The 22629-nt window shown below is 39.5% G+C and overlaps 1 protein-coding gene across 6 annotated transcripts in view; it reads left to right on the forward strand.

Annotated features, from left to right (window-relative positions):
- The window catches only part of MID2 (midline 2), an 85415-nt gene that overhangs the window by 50686 nt on the left and 12100 nt on the right, over nucleotides 1-22629 (forward strand). For all 6 annotated transcript variants that reach the window (XM_045537926.1, XM_045537921.1, XM_045537923.1 and 3 more), the window contains exons 4-5: nucleotides 12384-12491; nucleotides 13894-14042. In XM_045537926.1, coding sequence (XP_045393882.1) covers nucleotides 12384-12491; nucleotides 13894-14042 — 257 coding nt within the window. The remainder of the gene's footprint in view (nucleotides 1-12383; nucleotides 12492-13893; nucleotides 14043-22629) is intronic.

The following is a 22629-nucleotide window of genomic DNA, read 5'->3' on the forward strand; positions in this document are numbered from 1 at the left end:
TCTGGATCTCATTTCCTCATCCACAAAATGCAGACAGTGGTGCCTACCTTATCTGTCTCATAGGGTTGTTGTGAAGATCAAATGTAGAGATCAAATCTATCTGAAGGCACTTTCTAAGCTAAGCTGTGACAACTATACAGCTTTACTATAACTATACAATCATAATTAATTATTTCCTTTATTAACAGTAGCAATGTATTAAGATGGTCAGACCTTTCGAATTTCCCAGCAGGTCGAGATTCCTCCCATTTGCTTTATAGTTTCTCTAGAAGCCAGTGGACTTCCCAAAGTGGGAAACTGAGCCCTGAGCCATAGGCAGAAAGTAAAGAACCAGAAAAAAATCACATTCTGTATGTCCCCCGCCTCCAACTCTCATGAGCATTGACACGTAGGTGAATCAGGTTAAGAGTAACATGAAGGGCAGATCCTTTCCCCTTATAAGGGAAAAGAAGCTCCAAAAAGGTAGGCTTTTGTCTGAGCAAATGAGTGAGTGGGGACATAGATATACCTGCTTTGTCCTAGTGACAGTAAAGACAGAGTATAAATTATAGGCGTTATGCATATACAAACACGTACACACTCACTCGCACATATGTGAGCCTCAGGGCTTTTTACCACAGCACCTGTCAGTATCCCTGGATGAAACAGTGTAACCTAGGGCCATCTCTGACTTCAGTATTATTTTCATAATACCATACCCTGTTGGTATTTTTAACAACTCTCCCCTCTGCCCCAATACCACAGAGGGGCTAACAGGTGGATTCTTTGCTATATAGAGCAGAGACAGGATGTGGGAATGTGCATATTCATCACTGCATTAACAAGTGCTTTAGTGCACCTCCAGTACACAGCTCTACTCTGCTTTGAGCTCAGAGTACAGAATAGATGAGTCCTCTCCCTCAGGGAACACCACAGAATGTAATTGCAGTATTATATTCTTATAAGTGACAGAATGTGTTAGATATCTTTCATGCTTACACACCTATTTCTTCTAGACTCAATCTTTTTTGCTCTGAGCCTTGGGGATTGTGTTAATTATGGGGGAGCTCAGAGCAGAAAAAACAGAGTAACAAGCTGAGGCCAGCCAATTTCTCTCCCAGCCAAGGATGCAAAATGTAATCAGTGTTTTGTGAGAAATCAGCAGTTGACCTCCCTCCGGGCATGGGCCTTCTGCTGGGAATGCAGGGAGTAGGGGATAGTGTGGCTTCTGGTAGGAAGAGAGGCCATCTTCCCTTTAGAGGCTGGGCTAACCTTGTCCAGCAGTGTGGAGGTAACTGCATTTGGGAACGAGGTCTAGGTACTTAGATGTGGAAAGAAGAATAAGAAAAGGGACGTGACAATCTCAGGGAAAAGCAAATTGTGACGAGTGTGTTCCAGAAAGCAAAGCAGACTATATTCAGGAACTGAATAGAAATAAACCAGATGATAAACAGTGCTTGCTTGGTGGTTTTGCAGAAAACTGCAGAAGATGTAGTGGTTATGTATAACAATAGTAGTTGCAGTTATTGTCATCATCATAGTAGTATTTAATATTAATAAAAATGCAATATAACTATTTGAGAAAATGTCACATGAGAAAATGTATTAGGTGCTTTATTTATGTTATTTAACGTGATAATTCTGTCCAGAACCCATGAGGCTAGGTATTAGTATTATTTTCATTTGCTAAGAGGAAACTTGGGCCACTTGGCCCAAAACCAGACAGGTTGTTGATAAGCAGCAAAACCAGGAGGCTGACATGGGCTGTCTGGTTTCAAAGCCCATTCTTTTAAATATTTCCAATTTTAATTTAATTTTTGTTTTTGGTTCAGTACAGATACACTCCTCCACCCCAGGACTCTCAAAAACCCTTACTTGACACTGATCTTAGAGAATTTGTCCTTAGAGCCCCTTCCCTCCCCTCCCCTCCCCTCTCCTTTCCTTTCTCCCCCAATCCCATCCCCATCAAGATAACCTGGCTGAGGGCTCTACTCAGAACCCCTTCCCCTCCTTGGGTTTTCCCCCATAGAAACCCCTTAGCTCTAATCATTTATTGACTCATAAGGTAGTTGGGACCCTGGGAAATATATTCTCAAGACATCTTTGTTACCTAGTCACAGAGTTAGGTGTTATTCTGAGCCTTCCCTTCCCACTGATGCTCTCATACAGAATTCCTCAGGTCCTTATACTTTGGGATCTTTCCTGCAACTTCTCAATCTTCTTTCCCTACCCACCCCGGCTTTCCACTCCAACTCACCCCAGCCCTGAAGCTTAGATATAGGCTCCTATTCACCTCCTTTTTCTCTTCCACTTGGGTCCTTGCTTCTTCTACTGACCATCTGCCTTTTCTGAACATGGAACCAGGGTTTTTTTTTTCCCTTTTGTTATCCAAAGTCCCCCTTCTCAGAAAGAATGACTTTTTTTCTCAGAATGATGCCCTCCCTTGACCTTAGTTAGCTGTCAGAGTTTGAATTTCCTTGGCTCTCCTCCCAGTAGATTCCTTGCTCTGTATGTATACATGGAGTATCAGGATGCTGAATCCATCTCCCAGAAACAAAGCTCTAGGGAGGAATACTTATGTCACCCTTGAGTACACAGAAGGGCTAAATGCTCCCCACGGTCGGGTCTGAGGCTAAAGAAAGCATAAACGTTCACTGGCTTGCCCTGCTCTCCTTTCCTTCCATAATTCCATGATTGTGAAAGGCAGTGAAAAGGATGGCTTTGGAAAAAGTCCTGGACTAGGCATCAGAAAACCTGGGTTCTGGTATTGGCTCTGCCACCCAGTAGCTGCATGAATTTGGACAGAGCAGACCTGTTATATTGCCTACTCTGCCATAGTGGAATTTCCTGATTACATGTGTTTTAATGGACTATAAGCTTCCTAAGGGCAGTGGCCATGGCCAGGATGATAAGGAAAACCCCCATCTATTTCTTAGCACAGCAGCCACCTGAGACCCCCACCCCTCACGGAAGACCCGCATCAGCATAATACTAACCTAACACTAAACCTATTACCTGGTGCATCAACATAATACTAACCTATTACCTGACACATCAACTAACCTATTACCTGGTGGGCATTAGTCACCTGAGACCCCTCCCCTTGGATCACCCCAACTTAATAAAAGTGGGAAAAATTGGGTAGACGGGGCTCAGAATTTGGTGGCGAGACCCCTCTGAGCCCGCTGGCGAATAAACCTTGATTCTCCGACTCTCCGTGTGCCGCTCGGTTTGTCCTCGGGACCACTCGCTGTAACACTTGCTGTAACAATAGCACATTCAGTTTGGAAACTGCACTTCCTAACTGGTCTCTCTGATCCACCCTATGCCACACCTATCCATTTTCCACGCTGCTGTGGAAATGAGCTTTCTAAAATCAGATCCCATCATGTCACTCTCTACCATGGTTACAGCAAGTGTTATAGTGAGTGGTCCCGAGGACAAATGGAGTGGCACACGGAGAGTCGGAGAATCAAGGTTTATCTGTCTGCGGGCTTAGAGGGGTTTCGTCATTAAATTTTGAGTCCAGTCTATCCAATTTTTCCCACTTTCATTAAGTTGGGGTGATCCAAGGGGTGAGGTCTCAGGTGACTAATGCCTGCCAGGTAATAGGTTAGTTGATGTGTCAGGTAATAGGTTTAGTGTTATGCTGATGTGCCACCTAATAGGTTAGTTGATGGGCCAGGTGTTAGGTTAGTATTATGCTGATGCGGGTCTTCCGTGAGGGGTGGGGGTCTCAGGTGGCTGCTGTGCTCAGTAATAGGTGGGGGTTTTCCTCATCACCACAAGCCCTTCAGTGGGTCCCCATCACCTTTAAGATAACGGTTTGTAAGACCCATCATGATCTGGTCCCTGCCTACTTCTTTAGCATTCCCCCCCCTTTTTTTGCTGTCCGTGTCCTCTCTGAGTGTCCCCTTCCTTCACCTAACTCTTAACTTGTTCCTTAAAAGTATCACGTCCTTAGGAAGCCTTGCTCAACCATCTAAGCTCCCCACTTAGCCACTGTTAGTTAAGCCCCCATCTTATAAACACCCAAAGATTATATGCATTATGCAGTAAATCTCTTCTGTAGCACTCCTCACACATTTAACTGTTTAGTGTCTGCTTCCCTGATCATTATAAACTTCACGAGATGTTGCTGAGGCCTTGTCTTTCTTGCTTACTGCTAAGTGCTTACTAAAATGCCTAGGACATAATAACAGTAAAATTTGTTCAGTGATAAAAGGAAATGACCTGCATGGCATCCACATAAATGAGTGTTGACCGTTTCAAGAATTTGGCATATCCTACAGGGTAACAGTGGAGTCTATATCCATAATTTTTCGGTTTCTTATGGCTTTCTGAAAAGCAGTGCTGTTATTGAAACGTCTACTATAAACATTATAAAACAGTGAGACAGTTAATGTCTTTTTTATGTTGTAATGTAGTATCAAACAGATATTTTCATTTCATGTAAAAAACATGATCTTTGTTAGTGTTCCTTTTTACTATCAGAATATGAAGCTATGAATTTTGCATATTAGCAGAAATATGACTAAAGTGTTTTTGTTTCTTAGATGTTTCAAGTTAACAATCTGCTGTTTAGTCCTTTAACCTGTCTTTGAAAGGAATATATCTCTCTCATTATTATTTTAAGAAGTTAGGTAGCTAATTTGAGAATATAGCAATGTTTTAACTTTTTAGTTGATTCTATTTTCTAACTTGAAAAATAAACAAACCATATTCAAAACTTCAAAAAAGGAACAATTAGAGTATATTTTGTCTTGTTTGGGGGAGGAATGCCAATATTGTGAAGCACTTTACAAAATCCTTTTAAGCAGAATATGAGTTGACTTAATAGTTATGTGCTCAGTGGGAGACAGCAAGTGGAAAGAGCAGGTAGACCTGAGTCTATCTGGCTCTGCATTTTATAAGCTATGTGCATTGAAAATCATTTTATTCATCTAAAAATGGGGTAATGGTATACACTTTGAAGAGTTATTTTGAGAATCAAAGATAATATAGTTAAAGCAGTAGCACATCTTGCATGCCCTTTTACCACCCACACTTTATATGTTGTTCATTCATCACACAAATATTTAAGCATATTTCTGCCTTGGGCCAGGCATCGGGACACAATGGTACCTGTTCTCACAGAATTTATACTCCCTCCTTTTTCTTCTTGCTGACTCCTGCTGCTTGTCCCTTAAGACTCGGCTCAGGCTTCACCTCCTCCAGTAAGCCATCACCCATGCTCTATGCCTCTCTCCCGCCTCCCTCAGCTGGTTCAGGTGTTCCTCCTCTGTGTACTCCGGGCACCCTGTGCATACTTTCGTCATAGCACTTCTATGTACCGACTTTTCTCCCCACCAGAGTAAACTCTGAGGGCGAGTACTGTGTCCTATCCTTATTTTTTATACCCAGCACATGGCTTGGTACACAATAGGTACCAGGAAACGATAATTGAATAAGCAATGCCCTCTGGTGGCTATCTGTTGTAAGTACAATTTTTATGCCTCATAAGGGTTGAGCAAAGTACAGCCAATTACCTAACAAAGGCAACTTACTCTTTCTTTTAACACTGGGAAAGGAAACATAGAAGAATATGTGGTCTCCTAGAATCTAGGTGGTTATTCCAACATCTCTCCAAACATTTCATAATTCAGTGAACAATATTTAGATGACACAACAGATAAAAGAAAATTACTTTGAGCGTGTAAAAAGAAAATGCAAGGGAAATTTGTCTCATGTAATGAAGAAATGTAACATACTAGTATGGGCAAAGAACATGCTTGTAGCCCTGGCTTGGGCGAGGCAAACGCATTACATGTAACCAAAATGTTTGTACCCCCATAATATCCTGAATTAAAAAAATAAATAAAAAGAAATGTAAACATACTATACAATTTTTCATTATACCTTTACTTCAGGGCCGATGCACTCACATTCATTCGTTCATTCAACAAATATTTATTGAGCACCTACAGCGTGCTAGGTACCATTCTAGGTGTTGGGGATGCAGTAGTGAACAAAACAAAGTCCTTAACTTTAAGGAGCTTACATTCTAGTGAGAGAAACACACTATAAACAAATAAATATACATTTATTAGGGATTATAAGTGCTATGGATAAAAATAAGCTAGGATGTAGAATGAGGGGTGTGTGCGCATGTGTCTGTGTGTGTGTGTGTGAGAGAGAGAGAGAGAGAGAGAGAGAGAGAGAGAGAGAGAGAGAGAGAGAGAGAGAGAGACTGATTGTCCTTAAAGTGTGATCTGGGTTAATACCTTAGCTTTGATGCTGCCACAGTGAGGAAAGTGTTTTCTACTTTCCTGCCTATGTCTGCTTCATAAGCACTGTGTTTTCTTGAATGCATCATTATAAGAAAGTAATGAACTCTTTGCAGCTCAGTAAGGTGACAAAGCTGTTTATAACAACTTACTGATCATCCCTCAGATCTCCAACTTACCTCTCACTTTTCCTTCTCATCTCCTTTGCACAGAAAGTGACTGAATATTGAATAAAGCCAAACTCAGCCTCTTTGCTCTGATGTTATGGAGTTTGAGAAGGTGGGATAGTGATCACCTGAGTGGTCCTGGGCAATAATGGGAAGTGGGAAGTTTGTTGTGCCCTCCCACTTCTTCAGTGCCTGCCTTCTCTCTCCACCTCCTTCTCAACTAAGATGTTAATTAACAGTGCTTAAGATGTTACTATAGTGCTAAGATCTTGACATTTTATCCAGGGACTCTCAGAGACTCAAAATGACAGCCTAGCTCTGCATAATATATCTGCAAACCCCCCATTTCTAGCTGTCAGGCTTATCTGCTGAGAACAAACATGTTCTCTACTTTCCTGCCTATGCTTTTGCCCCTGATATTCATACCATTCTCACTGCCTGGACTTCTCTCCCCTTAAGCCCCATTTCTGCCTACCCAAGTCTTGCTTATCCTTCAAGACCACCTCTGTCACATGAAACCGTCTCTAATCCCCTGATTGTCCTTCTCCACGGACAAAATGAATTTGTCTTCTCCATGTTCTCATAGAGCTTTAATTGTATTGTGTTACTTGTTCTGCTATTCCTTAAATTATAATTAGTTGTATTCACACTCATCGTCTCCACTAGATTGTAAGTGCTTTGAAGGCAGGAGCCGAATCTTTTTCACCATTATATCCCACTCAGGGAACCTGGCATAGTTCCTTGTATATGGCAGGCACTCAATAAATGTTTGCTGAAACAAAAATTTCCCCAAATGATTTTTAGTGCTGGGATTTCAAAATCTTCTAGGTGGAAGGGGAAGATCTATTTGGGCAGATTTCAGGGAATAAACTAGGTTGGCATTGGCTGTATAGAATGGAGGACACTGAGATGGAGAAGCCAGTGAGGAATTCTATTGCTATATAAATGCATTTCACTTGAGTCTGGGTATACAGGATCATCTACTGCTTCATACATATTGTCCCACCTGATCAGGAAATCTCAGTGCCTTCTGAACACCAGTGTAGTGGTCTACAGGACTGATGTGAATGAGCTGAGGGGAAAGTGCAAGCAAGGAAGTTTCTTATGGGGGTGGGTTAGAAGGAAGGCTCATGAACCTTAAGCCCAGGAATAAAAGGCCTATAGAATGAGTATATGGGAGATTGCTCAAAAAAACTATCAAATAAGGTCTCTGAAAGAAGCTAAGGGTAAAAAGGTCTAGCCCACTTACACTTCAATACAGAATAGAAACAACTGCCAAAATAACTTTTTGCAATTTCTTAAATCTTTGCAAGTTGCGGCTTTTGTGAACTCCCATTTATTTTTCCTCGTGATCCTTGTAAATGGCAGTAAAATCCTTCCAGTAGGGGACTTGGTGTGTTTGTATTAGGATGCAAAACTGGCGAAGACTAGGTCTTACTCTGCAGTTAATCTTTGGGCTGGGGAGTAGGAAAGAACTTCAGAAAATAGGGTAGGATGGGCATTTAGAAAGAAATGTGTAAATCAAATTCTTTGCTGCCTTTGGGAAGAAAGTAAAAGAGCACAGAGCAAAGAGGACCTGGTGACTTACCAGGGAGCCTGTGTTGCCTAGCGCTTAGGCCTAGGGAGATTGAGGCTGAGACCCTTACCTTAGTCTTAAACATCACAAACTGCCCTCCAAAAGCCTTTTTGGGGTGGGTGGATTTACACAAGTAGGTTGCCAAGATTGACCTAATGGTATTTTCAAGGAGGATAGATTTTTTTTTTCCCACTGACATAAAGCCATTTAGTCAAACCCGCTAACCCAAAACAAAGACCAAAGGTCAAATAAAGAGCTGAGATCTTTTACAAACCAACCAACCAGCCGAGGACGCTTATCAAGACAACCCCAGTTATTTTCAACTAAGCGTTAATAAGCAAGTGAAATGTCTCACTGTATTTTTCAAGCAAATCTACAAACAAAGAAAATACAAGGGCTTTCAAGTGCCTTCCAAGCAATTTGTTTTATTCACCTTATGAGGACAGTTTTTCCCTGAGGTATTTCGTGTTCAGAAAACACTTAAGGACCCTGCTCTTTTGGGCTGCTTCTTGACATGGAAAGATTTTAATGTCACTGCTTTACCTTTAGTTTGGGAGTTTTGCCTCTTCAGCCAACTTTCCACTCTACTAGTTGTGCCTGGTTGTTTTATCTCCCGTGATATGACTGTCCAAAAAACCCTTCCCAGCCTAGCTCCCTCATTTCACCTTATATTTTTTCTACAAAATACACTCACTGGAGTATATTTTCTAATGTTTGCCCTTCTTGTTTTGATTTTTTACTTTGCTAAATCAGTCAGTAAATGTTTCTCAAGTGTTTGTTGTGTGTAAGACTGTGCCAGTTATAATGAGAGGAACAGACTAGCATAAAACCTTTCCTCAAGGAGCTTACTGTCTAATTGAAGATTTTTGAGCAAGGGAGTGCTTATCATATTTGATCTTCCCTTTCTGTTTCTGTTATCCTTCTTGGATGGGCCTTGTTCACAGCACAATAGCCTCCTAAATCGTCCTCAAGCTTACCATTACCTCCCATTAAATCAATCCTGCTCCACCTTCTTTAAAAAATAGTTAACTATGGTCATTCTCCCACCATCTTACCTTTCCTCCTCTCAAAAATATTTTTCAAAGACACCATATTACCTAAAGAAAAAAAAGTTCAATCTCATTTGCTTTGTTTGAAATTTCCCTTCTTCCCACTTTTTCAATGTAAGTCTTATTTCATCTTTAAGGCTTAATCCAAATCCCGTTCCATTCATGCATCTTTCTTCTACTTCCCCACCAAGAATGATCTTTCTTTTCAATTTATGTAAATTATAATCTACATCACTTATTTGGTATTTAATTTATGCTATCTTGACTGCTTTTTTTTTATATGTATGTGGCTCTTCCCCATCCACATTGCAAATGTATTGAGGGCAAGGCCATAGTTAGCTAAATGCATTGCACACAAAAGATGCTTAATATGTGTTTGATGATGAAGATGGTGATAATTTTTCCTGGCTTCAGGGTAGAGGGAGGATTATGAGGATGGGTGGCAAAGGATAGCTTCTGGAGGTAGGGAGAAGATTAATTAAGGACACCTTTACAATACTTGTCCAAAGGGATGATAAGGGCCTTAACCTATTGGTTCCTTGGCTCAGAGCCACACTATATTACCAAAAGAACTTTAGTGAAATGGGAAAGGAAAGAAGAGAAGGACTTTGGGACTGCTGTGAATTTATATGGGGGATAAGAGAGAATTAGATGTCAGAGTTTACTGAACCTGGGTAATTGCAATAATGATAGTAGCATTGACAAAAAAATAGGAAATCAGAGGTGGAAGCCAGATCTGGGGGGAAGTTGATAAGTTTGTTTTTAGATGTACTGAGTTTAGGGTAACTCGAGTAACCAAGTTGACATGTCTAACAAGCAGTAAAAGATATCTTTCTCCCATTCAATTCAATCCAACAAATATTTACGAACATCTACCATATGCCATTTCACTATGCTAGAGATAGATATAGTCAAATAAGACACAGTCCTTGGCCTCTAGAACTCATGTTTGAGTGGGGAAGATAGACTAAAAAATTTATGACCTAAGGTAGCAAATAGTATTATTGAACTATATATAAAGTGCAATAGCAGTAGAAGTAGAGGACTAATTGCTTGTGTCCAAGCAGGTAAGAAAAAATTACAGATGTGATGATCTTTGAGCAGGGCCTTGAAAGATAAGTAAGGATCTGTCCAATAAACACATGCAGAAATGGCTTTCCAAATAAAAGATTAGCCTCAGGCAAAGGCACAGGACATGAAAGTGCATAACATTCTTGGGGAACAACAAGGAGTCTGAAGTGACTAAGGAGAAAGGGATGATGGAATAAAGATGTATGATTCAACAGAGATAATTGTCAGAAATTGAAGACAGGGATGCTGTTACACTCAACTGGAGAGGCAGTATGTATAATGGTTAAAGGTCTGGACTCTACTTCCTGGGTCTAAATCCCATCTCTACCACTTACTAGCTATGCAGCCTTGAGCAAGTCACTTTATCTCTCTCTGTGCTCACATTTCCTCATCTGTCAAATGGAGATAACGGTACCTACCTCATAGGGTTATTTTGAAGATTGAGAGAGCTAATATATGTAAACCGATTAGAGCAATGCCTGGCATATAGTGAGAGTTATGTAAAGGTTAGTCCAAGGACTAAATTACAAGAAACAAGGTACTACACCATTGTGTACTGTACCAGCAGCTGCTTAAAAGAGAAACTATAAATAGAGTCTAAGTTTGCAGATACTCTAACAAGGACCTAGGGAGAACTAGATGATTTTCTGTATTCTTCAATGAGTGGGAGTTTCTTGAGATGGTAAGATATCTGCCTTGGAATAGTAGATCCCATTTAGGGAAAGGGAGAGGAGTCTGAGAAAAAAAAGTAGAATGGCCAGAGTGGGAATGAGTAAGTAGAAGCTTCCATGTGGCATTTCCCCTAGAAGGTAGAAATAAAGCAAAATAAGGTTATCACTCACCAACAGATGTATTTTTTTTTTTTCAGTTAAGTAAGAAACAGAAAATTAGCCAGCAGGGAGCTTAGAGGACTAGAGAAGAGGTAGCAGGGTCTAGTGACAAATATTTTGCTGGGGTTGAAGAATGTAGAGGAATCCTCTGAGAAGGGATAGCAAATGGAAATGCAGCCCTACCTTGCTAATGAAGCACATTTCTCCCCTTGAGTTTTGATGCTCTCAAGTAACCCATTGTCTATTCCTCAGCCTTCTAGAGCTCTGCTCGAGTGATCCTTGAATAGACTCTTGGAATGATTGTGCTTCCCTGTGTGACTGCTCTGTGTGCTACTGAAGTGGAACGGAACCTCATCCGCCCACCCAGCCAGCCCAGGGGTTTCACTTGACAGGACTCGGTTTGAAATCTGGTTTTACCACTTATTAGCTGTGTGGGTTTTTTTGTTTGTTTTTTTTTTTTTGGTTTTTTTTTTTTTTTTGAGCAAGTCACTAAAATTCTCTGAACCTCAGTTTCCTCATCTGTGAAATGGGAATAAAAATGATTCCTATATTATAAAGTTGTTATGATAATTACATGAAATAATTTATCGATGAAGTGCTTGGCAAGTTAAGTGCTTAAAAAGATGTTAGTTTTTTCCCTCCTTCCATTCCCTTGATATTTGGGCAGCCCAAAGATCCCCCTACTCTCATTTTAGCTCCTCCTGGGGGCTCTGTACCATCTAGTGTCAATAGTAATAGATATGGGAAGAAGGAGAAATCAGTCCATGGAAAGATGATGAAAAATGGTGGCTTTTTCCCCTCTAACCCTGACTTTGTAGTAGAGATATTCTGGTGTAGCCAATATCCCAAAATAGGAAAGGTATTCAGATACTGGACAGCCCAAGGTGAGAAATATCCACTAAAACATGATGACAAGTATGTGAAAAAATATCTGCACATTAATATATTTAATGTGAAAACATGTCTGTGCATTCATATATTGAAAAATTAGAAGAGAACAAGGAAAACTGAAATCATTTTTGTTAGCATAGTAGAAATATGTTGTTGTAATGTTATCTTAATATTATTGTGCCTGTGGAGGGGGATCTTCTTTTCTTGACATACATGAATCTCCTTACCCTTTTTCCAAAAGAACAGCAGGAGGACAGGGTGCTGGAGTAAAGGGAATTGCACAGTGGGAATAACATGCCCCCATCTCATCTGTCCTTCTGCCCAGCCTTCCATTAACCATCATGACCTACCAGAGGCCCGGAGATCTTCCTATCTGTGGTGCTTCAATGCCCTTGCATCATTAATATCATCATCTCTACCCTTCTTCTAGGAGTGGATCTTATGAGGGAGGTATGGAAGAAGTTGTGCATGCTTAGCTGTCAGTCCGAACCTTTTAGAGCCAGCAGGGGACAAAGGCAACAATCACTGTGTAATACTCTGGACTTTCTTGGCAGGTGAATACTGCTATGCATGAGGCAAAACTTATGGAAGAATGTGACGAGTTGGTAGAAATCATCCAGCAGAGGAAGCAAATGATTGCTGTCAAAATCAAAGAGACAAAGGTAAAGCACAGCACTTCAGTGAGGCGAAGAAAGAGTTGAATTTACAAATGTCAAAGTTTGATCCAGATGGTTTCATTTGAACTTGGATCATGAAAGCAAGAAGAAATGAGGTTGTAGGGAGAGAGGCAAAGAAAAAGCAATGTTCTATTGCTATGAATCCAGTAAAAATGTGGGCCATTCTGGGGTGTTGGAAATGGTCTGTGTCTTGACTTGGTTAATAGTTACATTGGTGTATGTGTATGCAAAAATTCATTCAGTTGTACACTTAAGATTTGGGTGCTTTACTGTGTATAAGTCAATGCAAAATGAAAGAAAAAAAAACTAATATTTGAAATGTGGGCCAGGATCATGGAAGGACCGTGAATGCCAGTATGGGGACTTTGGGCTTAATCTGAGAGGTGTTGGGAAGCCATTTTAGTTTCTTATGAAGGAAAATGACTGACGGATATGGCAGAGGTATGTAGGGTAGATCAGCAATGGGATGATACCAAAGTCGGGAAAACAAGTTATGAGACTTACGGAATGATTCTTGGTATGAGCTGATGAAGACTTAAACAAGAGTGGTGGTAGCACAAATGGAAGGGAAGAAGGCATTGCTAGAAACGAAATGATAGGAATCCTTGACTTACTAGATTAAAAACATGAGGGAGAGAGAGGAGTCAGGGAAGACTCCTAGGTTTCTTCTAGCCTGGGAACTGAAGAATCATGGTTAGGAAGGTCAGGTGTGAGCCTCCATGCAGCTATATGGTTTTAGGCTTGTTGGCGTACCAATCAGTGTTAATGATTATAAGCTCATGCTATGTGTATAATGTAAGAAATTTTGAGAGCCTGGAGTGATGACCAGTACTTTATGCCATGCTGGGTGGTTCCAGCTTACCCAGGAACTGAAGTTTTCAAGAACACAGATTGTGAACACACAGGTATGTGTAAAAAATGCTTAGAGAAATATACACATAGAAATGTAGATACTCATAAAGAAAAAGGTACTTTTTATTAAACATATATGTGAAAATATATTGACAGTAAAATGTAAACAATGGTCGTCTCTGTGTGGTACCATTTCTTTTTATACTTTTTATTTTCTAAATTTTCTATAATGAGCATGCATTGCTTTTACAACCAGAAAAATTAATGTTATCAATACAAAGAGGAGGTAGATAAACGAGAGTATATGACTGTTGCAGCATAAGTAAGCAAGCTGCAGATGGGAGAAGGGAGGGGTTGGCAAGAGAGACATGGCAGGTAGGGTGAGAAGGTGAGTGGTTAATACAAGAACCATGGGATATTAATAAGCCTTATTTTTAGGATCACTGCAGCATATCTCCTTCATGTTGATTTTTTATTATTTTTAATTAAGCACTGCATATTTTATCTTATTTTTTCTCTTACTAATTTCTTTAAGGTTATGAAACTGAGAAAGTTGGCACAGCAGGTTGCTAATTGCCGCCAGTGTCTTGAACGGTCAACAGTCCTCATCAACCAAGCTGAGCATATCCTGAAAGAAAATGACCAGGCACGGTTTCTACAGTCTGCAAAAAATATCGCTGAGAGGTGAGTTCCTTACATTCTTTTGAAATGCGTGTTCTTGTGAAAAAGAGCCAGCCTGAAGTTACTTAACTCTGTTTAGGCATATATATGTAGCAGCTGCCACCTGAAGATTTTATCAGCTAAGTAGTTATTGAACTTCAGTGGTAAATTGCCCTGTGGACTTCAGAACCCTTTTTTCTGACTCTACAGCCCCACTACAGGGTTTTTTGTTTGTTTGTTTGTTTGTTTTTTTAAAGAGACAGGGTCCTTCTCTGTCACCTAGGCTGGAGTGCAGTGGCGTGATCATAGCTTACTGCAACCTCAAACACCTCGGCTCAAGCGAGCCTCCTGCCTCAGTTTCCCAAGTAGCTGGGACTACAGGTGCATGCCACCATGCCCGGCTAATTTTTTCTATTTTTAGTAGAGATGGGGTCTTGCTCCTTCTCAGGCTGGTCTTGAACTCCTGACATCAAGCAGTCCTGCCTTGGTCTCCCAGAGTGCTAGGATTACAGGCGCGCCCAGCCCTTAAGGTTTTTATTTAATCACTCACCCTTTTGAAAATTGATGAAAGTTGTGAACCTTCTTCCAGAGGAAAAAAAATGCATTTAACATACATACACAGAATTTTGCATACAATTTCGGGAGACTCATGGACCCTTTAAAACCCTTCTATAGACCATTGGCAAAAAATCCATGGTCTGAAACGTTGTTCAATATAGTTACCAAGGCTTCAAGCAGCTACAGTGGCTCATTAGGCAAGATTTGATCTTCTTATATCTCCCTCTCATTTGTTGAAGAGCTTGGCTCCAGGCTTACAGTATTCCTCCTATTGCCCCTGCCATCATTCTGGATGACTGCAGCAGCACCCACATGGCTGACCCACCTGATGCTCTAGTCCTCTAGCCTCCTTGAGATCTCCCCCTCCAGTGACTTTCACCTCTGCTCCATCTCATCCACCCACTGCCATGGACCACATGCTAAACCTCACCATCACTCAGAATTGCACTGAAATCATAAATTAAAATATCCCATTTTCTAACTATAATCTCTATACTTAGAACTCTTTTTTCTTCAAATACATCTACTCTTCAACTTTACTGGGACTTCTAAGTCCTGACTCCTATATTTTCTTCCTACCTACCAGCTACCTCCTGTCTGATTTCTTAACTTCAGTTATTCTCTTTTCAATATCCCTAATTTCCTTGGAAAATGTCGTTACTCCGTTGTCTTTCTATTGCACCAACATGATAAAATCCCAACCATGATGATTCACGGTTGTGAATCCTGCTGTTCCCACCTTTTCCATGCATATATTTGAGTTGCAGAGCCCTGCTGGCAAAAATCACGTAACCAAAGAGTTTGGTACTGCTGCAGCAGAAATTTATGGCTTCTAATCTCACCTGGGCTCTCAGTACTGACCTGAAATCCTTCTGTGTTGCTTTGGTCAGCTTTCTTTTTGACTTGTTCTCTATAATGGATATTTCAAATCTTTTGTACTTACCTCTCAGAATTCCAACCCTGCCACCTTCCTGCTTATGCTCAGCAAATGCCCTCTCACTTTATGAAGAACAGTAGGTATGAATGATAAATATCTCAACTTCTCATATCAAACTGCTGGGCATATATACATTCACATCCATCCTCTTTTCTTCTGGTTATAATGGAAGAGTTGTCCCTTCATTTGTGCTTTGCTCACATGCCCTCTTTTTCCCATACCTTCAATTTTTCTCCCTCTATAGTTGACTTCACTTCCATTTTTAAACCCACTCATTTCTCTACTACCTCAAAACAAAACAAATCTACAACTTTTCTTTTTTTACCTTATACCCCCTCTAGCTATCATCCTATCCCTTTCCTTCCCTTCAGAGAAAACTTCTTGAAAGACTTTCCATTTTCTCACCCCTAACTTACTCTCAAGTATTTACAATTTATTTATATCAAAGGGATCTCGAATATAGTTAGAAAGTAAAATATTGCTACAAGTCATATTGCAAGAAATGCCAATCTCTTCATCCTCGATTTCTGCTCTCTGATAATAATATTAATAATATTGAGCATTTACTTTGCACTGAGATTATTCTAAGCCTTGATAAGTATTAACTCATTTAATCCTCACAAAAACCTTATGAAGTAGACACTATTATTATCCCCACTTTACAAATGAGAGAACGATGCTCAGAGGGGTTAAGTGACTTGACTATGATATCCAACTAGTAAGAGGCAGAGGCAGGATTCAAATCTAGGGAGTCTACTGCCATAGTCTACACTTTTACGACAAAGCCAAGCAATTTCAACTCTTATTAGGTGTTTCTATTGGCACGACCTTTACGTTTTTAAATATCATCCTTACATTGCTGTTTTTAATTTTTTTCAATTTTATACATTATCATTGACTTCTGCAAATCTGGAAATTTTTTCAGTCATTATTTCTTCAAATATTTTTTATGCCCCCTCCTTCCTCTCTACTGGGGACTCTAATTACACGTATATTAGACTGCTTGAAATTGTCCTATAGCTCACTGATGCTGTATTTTTTTTGGAGTCTTTTTTTCTCTGGGTGTTTAATTTTGGATAGTTCATATTGATATGTCTTCAAGTTCACTAACCTTTTCTTCTATGATGCCTAATCTGCCGTTAACCCCTTCAGTGTATTTTTCATCTCAGATATTATAGTTTTCATCTCTGGAAGTTTGATTTGAGTCTTTTTTCGTATCTTCCATATCTCTTCTTGAGATACTCGGCCTTTCCTCTAGCTTTTTGAACAAATGGAATACAGTTACAGTAACTGTTTTCATGTCCTTGCCTGCTAATTCCAACACCTGTGTGAGATCTGGGTCAGTTTTGATTGACTGCTTTTTCTCCTCATTATGTATTTTCTAGATTCTTTGCATGTCTGGTAATTTTTGATTGGATGCCAGGCTTTGTGAATTTCCTCTTAAGTGCTGTATATTTTTATATTCCTGTAAATATTCTTAAGCTTTGTTCCGGGACACAGTTAAGTTACTTGAAAATAGCTTGATCCTTTCAAGTCTTGCTTTTAAGATTTGTTAGGTGGAGCCGGGCGCGGTGGCTCACGCCTGTAATCCTAGCTCTGGGAGGCCGAGGCGGGTGGATCGCTCGAGGTCAGGAGTTCGAGACCAGCCTGAGCAAGAGTGAGACCCCCGTCTCTACTAAAAATAGAAAGAAATTATCTGGCCAACTAAAAAATATATATACAAAAAAATTAGCCGGGCATGGTGGCTCATGCCTGTAGTCCCAGCTACTAGGGAGGCTGAGGCAGTAGGATCGCTTAAGCCCAGGAGTCTGAGGTTGCTGTGAGCTAGGCTGATGCCACGGCACTCACTCTAGCCCGGGCAACAAAGTGACACTCTGTCTCAAAAAAAAAAAAAAAAAAGATTTGTTAGGTGGGATAAGAGCAATGTTTAGTTTAGAGACAATTTTTCCTCACTACTGAGGCAAAAGGCTTCTCCAGTGTCCATGAATCATGAGATTTTTCAGTTTAACTGGTAGGAACAGACACTATTCCTGGTCCTATATTGTTCCCTCCCTAAATTGTTCCCAGGGAATGTTCCCTCTAATCTTTTGGGGTGACTCTTTGCACAGCATTGAGTAAATGTACATGCATATGTTGATCAGCATTTTGTTGAACTTTCCCCTTCAGAGAGGAAACCCTCTGAACATCTCTAGAATTCTCTCTGAAGCTTTTTCCTCTCTGCTCTAGTGAACTCCAGCCAACCTAGTCTCCCTGGATTCTCAGCTCTGTCCCTTTAATTTTAGGGGATTCATAAGACTGTGCCTGGATTTCCCCTTCCTATACCATTTTACTCCCTTAATTTTTTTGAACAAATTCTCTCAGTTTCTTAAGAAAGAGTACATTGTATTTAATGGGGAGTAAATTTTCAAGAACATTTTGTCTAAAAAATATTTTTAATTAATTTTCATACTTGATAGGTTAGAAATAAATTTCCCTTATAATTTTGAAGGCATGGCTCCATTGTCTCCTGATACCAGTGTTGTGTCGAAAAGTTCACTGCCATTTTGATTCCTGATCTTTTGAATATGACCTATATTTTAAAATCTAGATGCTTTTAAAAATTATTAGCATTTTTTAATTGACAGATCATAATTGTATACATTAATGGGGTACACTGTGATGTTTTGCTACATGTATACAATGTGGAATGATTAAGTCAAGCAAATTAGCATATCCATTAGCTCACTTAACATTTTTTTGTGGTGAGATATTTGAAATTTACTCTCTTAGCTATTTGGAAATATACAGTATATTATGATTGAGTATAGTCACCTTGCTGTAAAATAATAGATCTCAGAAACGTATTCCTCCTATCCAACTGAAACTTTATACTCTTTGGCCAACAATTCCCCATTCCCCTTCCCCCCTCACCAGCCTCTGGTAACCACCATTCCATTCTCTACTTCTATGAGTTTGACTTTTAGATTACACATATAAGTGAGATCATGTGGTATTTGTCTTTCCGTGCCTGGCTTATTTCAGTTAGCATCATGTCCTCCAGGTTCATTTGTGCTGTTGCAAATGACAAGATTTCCTTCCTTTTTAAGGCTGAATAATATTCCATTGTGTATATATACCACATTTTCTTTATCCATTCATCTGTTGATGGACACTTAGATTGATCGTGGCTATTGTGAATAGTGCTGAAGTGAACATGGAAGTGCAGATATCTCCTCAGCAAATTGATTTCAATTCCTTTGGGTTTATACTGAGAAGTGGTATTGCTGGATCATATATGGTAGTCCTATTTTTAGTTTTGTGAGGAACCCCCATACCATTTGCCATAATGGCTATACTAATTTACATTCCCACCAACAGTATACAAAGGTTCCCCTTTCTGTACATCCTTGCCAAGACTTGATATCTTTCATCTTTTTGGTAAATCTAGAAGATCTTATCTTTAACCCTGTTTTTCTGAAATTTCACCAAGGTCTGCCTTGGTTGTGGGTCTTTTATCATTTATCCGTGTTGGACAGTGAACCTTTCCAATCTGAAGACTAGTAACTTATAGTTCTAGGAAATTTTCTTGTATTATTCACTAATAATTTCCTCCCCTTTATTTTCTCTCTTCCCTCTTTCTGGGACTCTAATTAGTCAAATATTGGACATCCTAGATTTCCCCTCTAATTTAAAAAATCTTTTGTTTTCAATTTTTCATGACTTTGTCTTCTCATTTTACTATATATTTCCTTAATTTTTTGGTCAGTCCTTCTATTGGTATTTTAATTTCAGCATTCATATTTTTTATTTACAAGAGCTCATTGTTGACCTTTGTTTATTTTTTAGCTTTCTGTTTTTGCTTTGTGGATACAAACGATTTGTTTTTCTTCCTGAGAGTGTTATTACTTTAAAACTTTTCTTCTAAACCCTGCATTGTCTTCGTTTCCTCCAAGTTCCTTTTCTGTTTGTTTCAGTTGCTCTCTTTTCCTAAATATCTGGTAAGCTTTTCACTGTTTGTTTAAATATAAGCACTAAAAGATCACTGGGAGCTCTGAGTGGGTGGGGGCATTTGGTGAACTTTGCTTGGTGACCTTTGCTATAATAGGATCCTAAGGCAGAATGCCAGCTTTTTATTGAAGGACCCCAAGTGTCATTTCTGTAGGTGTTTTCTCTTGGGTCATTTTCCTTTGGAAGGAATCCTCCAACCTCCTGCTTTTTGTGGCGTGGGGAGTGGAGGGTATAAGCCTGTCTGCCAGCATTCTGGAAGCCAAGCAGGGGAAGGGAGTTGAGAGTTTGAAGACTGCTCTTAGTATAATGTCAAAGCTCAGCAGAAAGTAAACCTTACATCTCCTGCCAGGATGAGGGAAGGGTAGTCTCTGCTTTAGTGGATCCAGGGATCTAGCTGTTCCTCATGCAAACTTTCAACTTTCTGTGGCACTAAATCAGCGTGATGTTGTTGACTTCCTGATCCAGCTTTCTCTGGTGTGTTGTTGGTTACCACACATCCATCCCTTTCTAGCTTCCAAACATTTGTTGACAATCTCTTACTTGTTGGCATCTCTTTTCCATTTTCTTTTGTCTTTGTGGGTTTATGACATTTCATTCTTGGACTGTCATTTCAGTGGAATTTCATGAAAGCAAAGATAAAACATGTATTTAAACCGTTGTATTTAATCATCCCCACTCTTCAACCCTCCTCTGAAATATTTTCTCCCACTACCACACCATCGCAAATGTTCTTTTCAAGGTCACCAAACAAATATCTTGTTGCCAAATATAGCAGACACTCCTTTGTTTCATCTTACTGTTTCATCTTACTGTTTCATCTTACTTGATCTCTCAGTAACATCTGTCCCTGCTGACCATTTTTACTTGAAATTTCTCTGCCCTTAGCTTCCATGAACACTCCTGGTTTTCTTCCTATCCAGTTTTTTTTTTTTTTTCCTTTGTGAACAACTCTTCCGTGACCTATTCCTTTAATGCTATTCTTTGTGATTCTGTCTTAGGCTATTCTCTTCTCACACTACACATCCTTTTTGTTGCAAACTCATTAGTTCCTAGGGCTTCAACTACCTGATGATTTCCTGTTCTCTATCTGAATCTTTTTGCAGGCTCAGGTATAGCCTGAGGTGTAGGTGGAATAGATGGCTATCTATGTGGTATGACTTGAGAGCCATCTATCCAACTTAATTGTCTTTCTCGCTGGTCTCACAGGGTCTGAAATTCCTTCCCATCATTATTCATTATATTGTGTTAAGGCACTATGACTTCAGTTAAAATGAGATTTTAGCTGGGAGGGGTATCCTCTCCCTTTTACAAATAACACTTATTATATTATCCCTAACAGAGATCAAGGCCTTAACAGACCGCAACAAAATAGCTAATATTGTGTTTTGCCTAAATACAGAAACACACACGCACCTCACAATGTCACTTTTAATTCATTTTTAACCTTTCAGCCACTGTTAACATTTGGGAATATAATATCCCAATATTTATATTTATATATTTCACAAACATAAGGCCATTCTGCATATACTGTATTATATTGTACATTTTAAACTTAATATTAATATATCACAAACTTTTCTGCATGTTATTGGATACTATTGTAAAACCTGATTTCCAGCGGCTGCATGCTATTTCATCTTTTGATGTCTAGCACATTACTTAGCTAGATCTCCATTGCTAGACAATTAGGTTACATACGGTATGCTGAGTGCCCTTGGAGTGGTATCTTTGCATATGACTCAATTATTTTCCTACTAAAAATATTATGAAGTAGAACTCTGGTGTCAAAGAATATTTACATTTCAAACTATTTTGATATTTAGTGCTGAACTGGCCTCTAAAATGTGTATTAATTTCAATCCGAATACAAAAATGTAGGCATTATTAAATATAAGCATAAGAAGCTCTTATATTGTCATTTGTAATCTAAATGCTATTGCATTTTAACTTACATTTCTTTGATTTCTCATGTAGTTGGACTTTTAAATTTACATTTAATTTCTTTTTAAATTTTAATTTACTCTGTGAATTAACTTTCTGTTTTATTTGTCTATACTCCTGTCACCACTTTACTTTCTGCTCCTTCCTAGACACCTTAAAATCTGGTGTGCCTGCCTCTAATTTTTGCCCTTTCCAGCCCATCCACTGAAACCATAATACTCTTGTTGAAACATGAATTTGAATATATCACTCCTCTGCCTAAAATGCTTAGTGGCTCCTACTGTACCTGTACTTAGGATAAAATTCAAAGTTTGTAACATGGGCTACAAGGTCCTGCATGACTTTGCCCCATTCTCCAGCCTTTAGGCAAGAGAGAACACAAACACATCCACATAGTCTTTGTTTAGCTAACTCCTGCTCATCGTGTAGGTAACTGCTTAAAATTAACTTCCTCTAAGGATATTTCCCTAGTTCCGGAGTCCCTGCAGATGACTCTTGTGTATGCTTTACTCCCTTTGGAGTAGCACTTCTATTGCCTATCTAATGTCTTTCTCCTTCACAGTGTGTGAGTTCTTGAGGGCAAGGACCACAACAAGCTTGTTCTCGTGTGTATCTTCAGTGCTCAGCACAGTGCCTGATGCATTGGTTGTGCTTAATAAGTATTGGATACATAAATGGAAGAAAGAAAGAAGATTGGACAGGTCGGGAAGAAATGTCATGAGCTAATTTTATGGGTTAACTCTACCCTAAAGAAATTCTTGTCTCATTACTCACCAAATCCTAGAAGACTGGCTGTTCAATGTGAGACTTTAAGATTGTACTGAGTTAAGTCTTTCATTTGGCCTGTAGTTTATTCTGGAAACATTTCTATTTTTAGAAACAGCCAACAGATAATGTTGGTCGATGTGTAGCAGGGTATACATGCATGTATTTGTTCAACTCCTCATCCCCTACAACTAGTTTACCATAAAAGTTTCCTCTCTGGTCTTCCTGCATTCAATGCCTTTTCTACTCTAACCTACATATTGTTGCCATGTATATGTTTCTTTCCACCCTGTCATTTGCATTCTCAAGGATCTTCACTGGCTCTGATTCAGAAGATCTTGTCCAGGACTTAAACATGTATAGTTTGGTAAAAGTTCGTCCAGATGATTCTGATGTATAACCATGGTTAAGAATTGTTGA

The sequence above is a fragment of the Lemur catta genome, chromosome X (assembly GCF_020740605.2).
Source record: "Lemur catta isolate mLemCat1 chromosome X, mLemCat1.pri, whole genome shotgun sequence".
Classification (NCBI taxonomy): Eukaryota; Metazoa; Chordata; class Mammalia; order Primates; family Lemuridae; genus Lemur; species Lemur catta.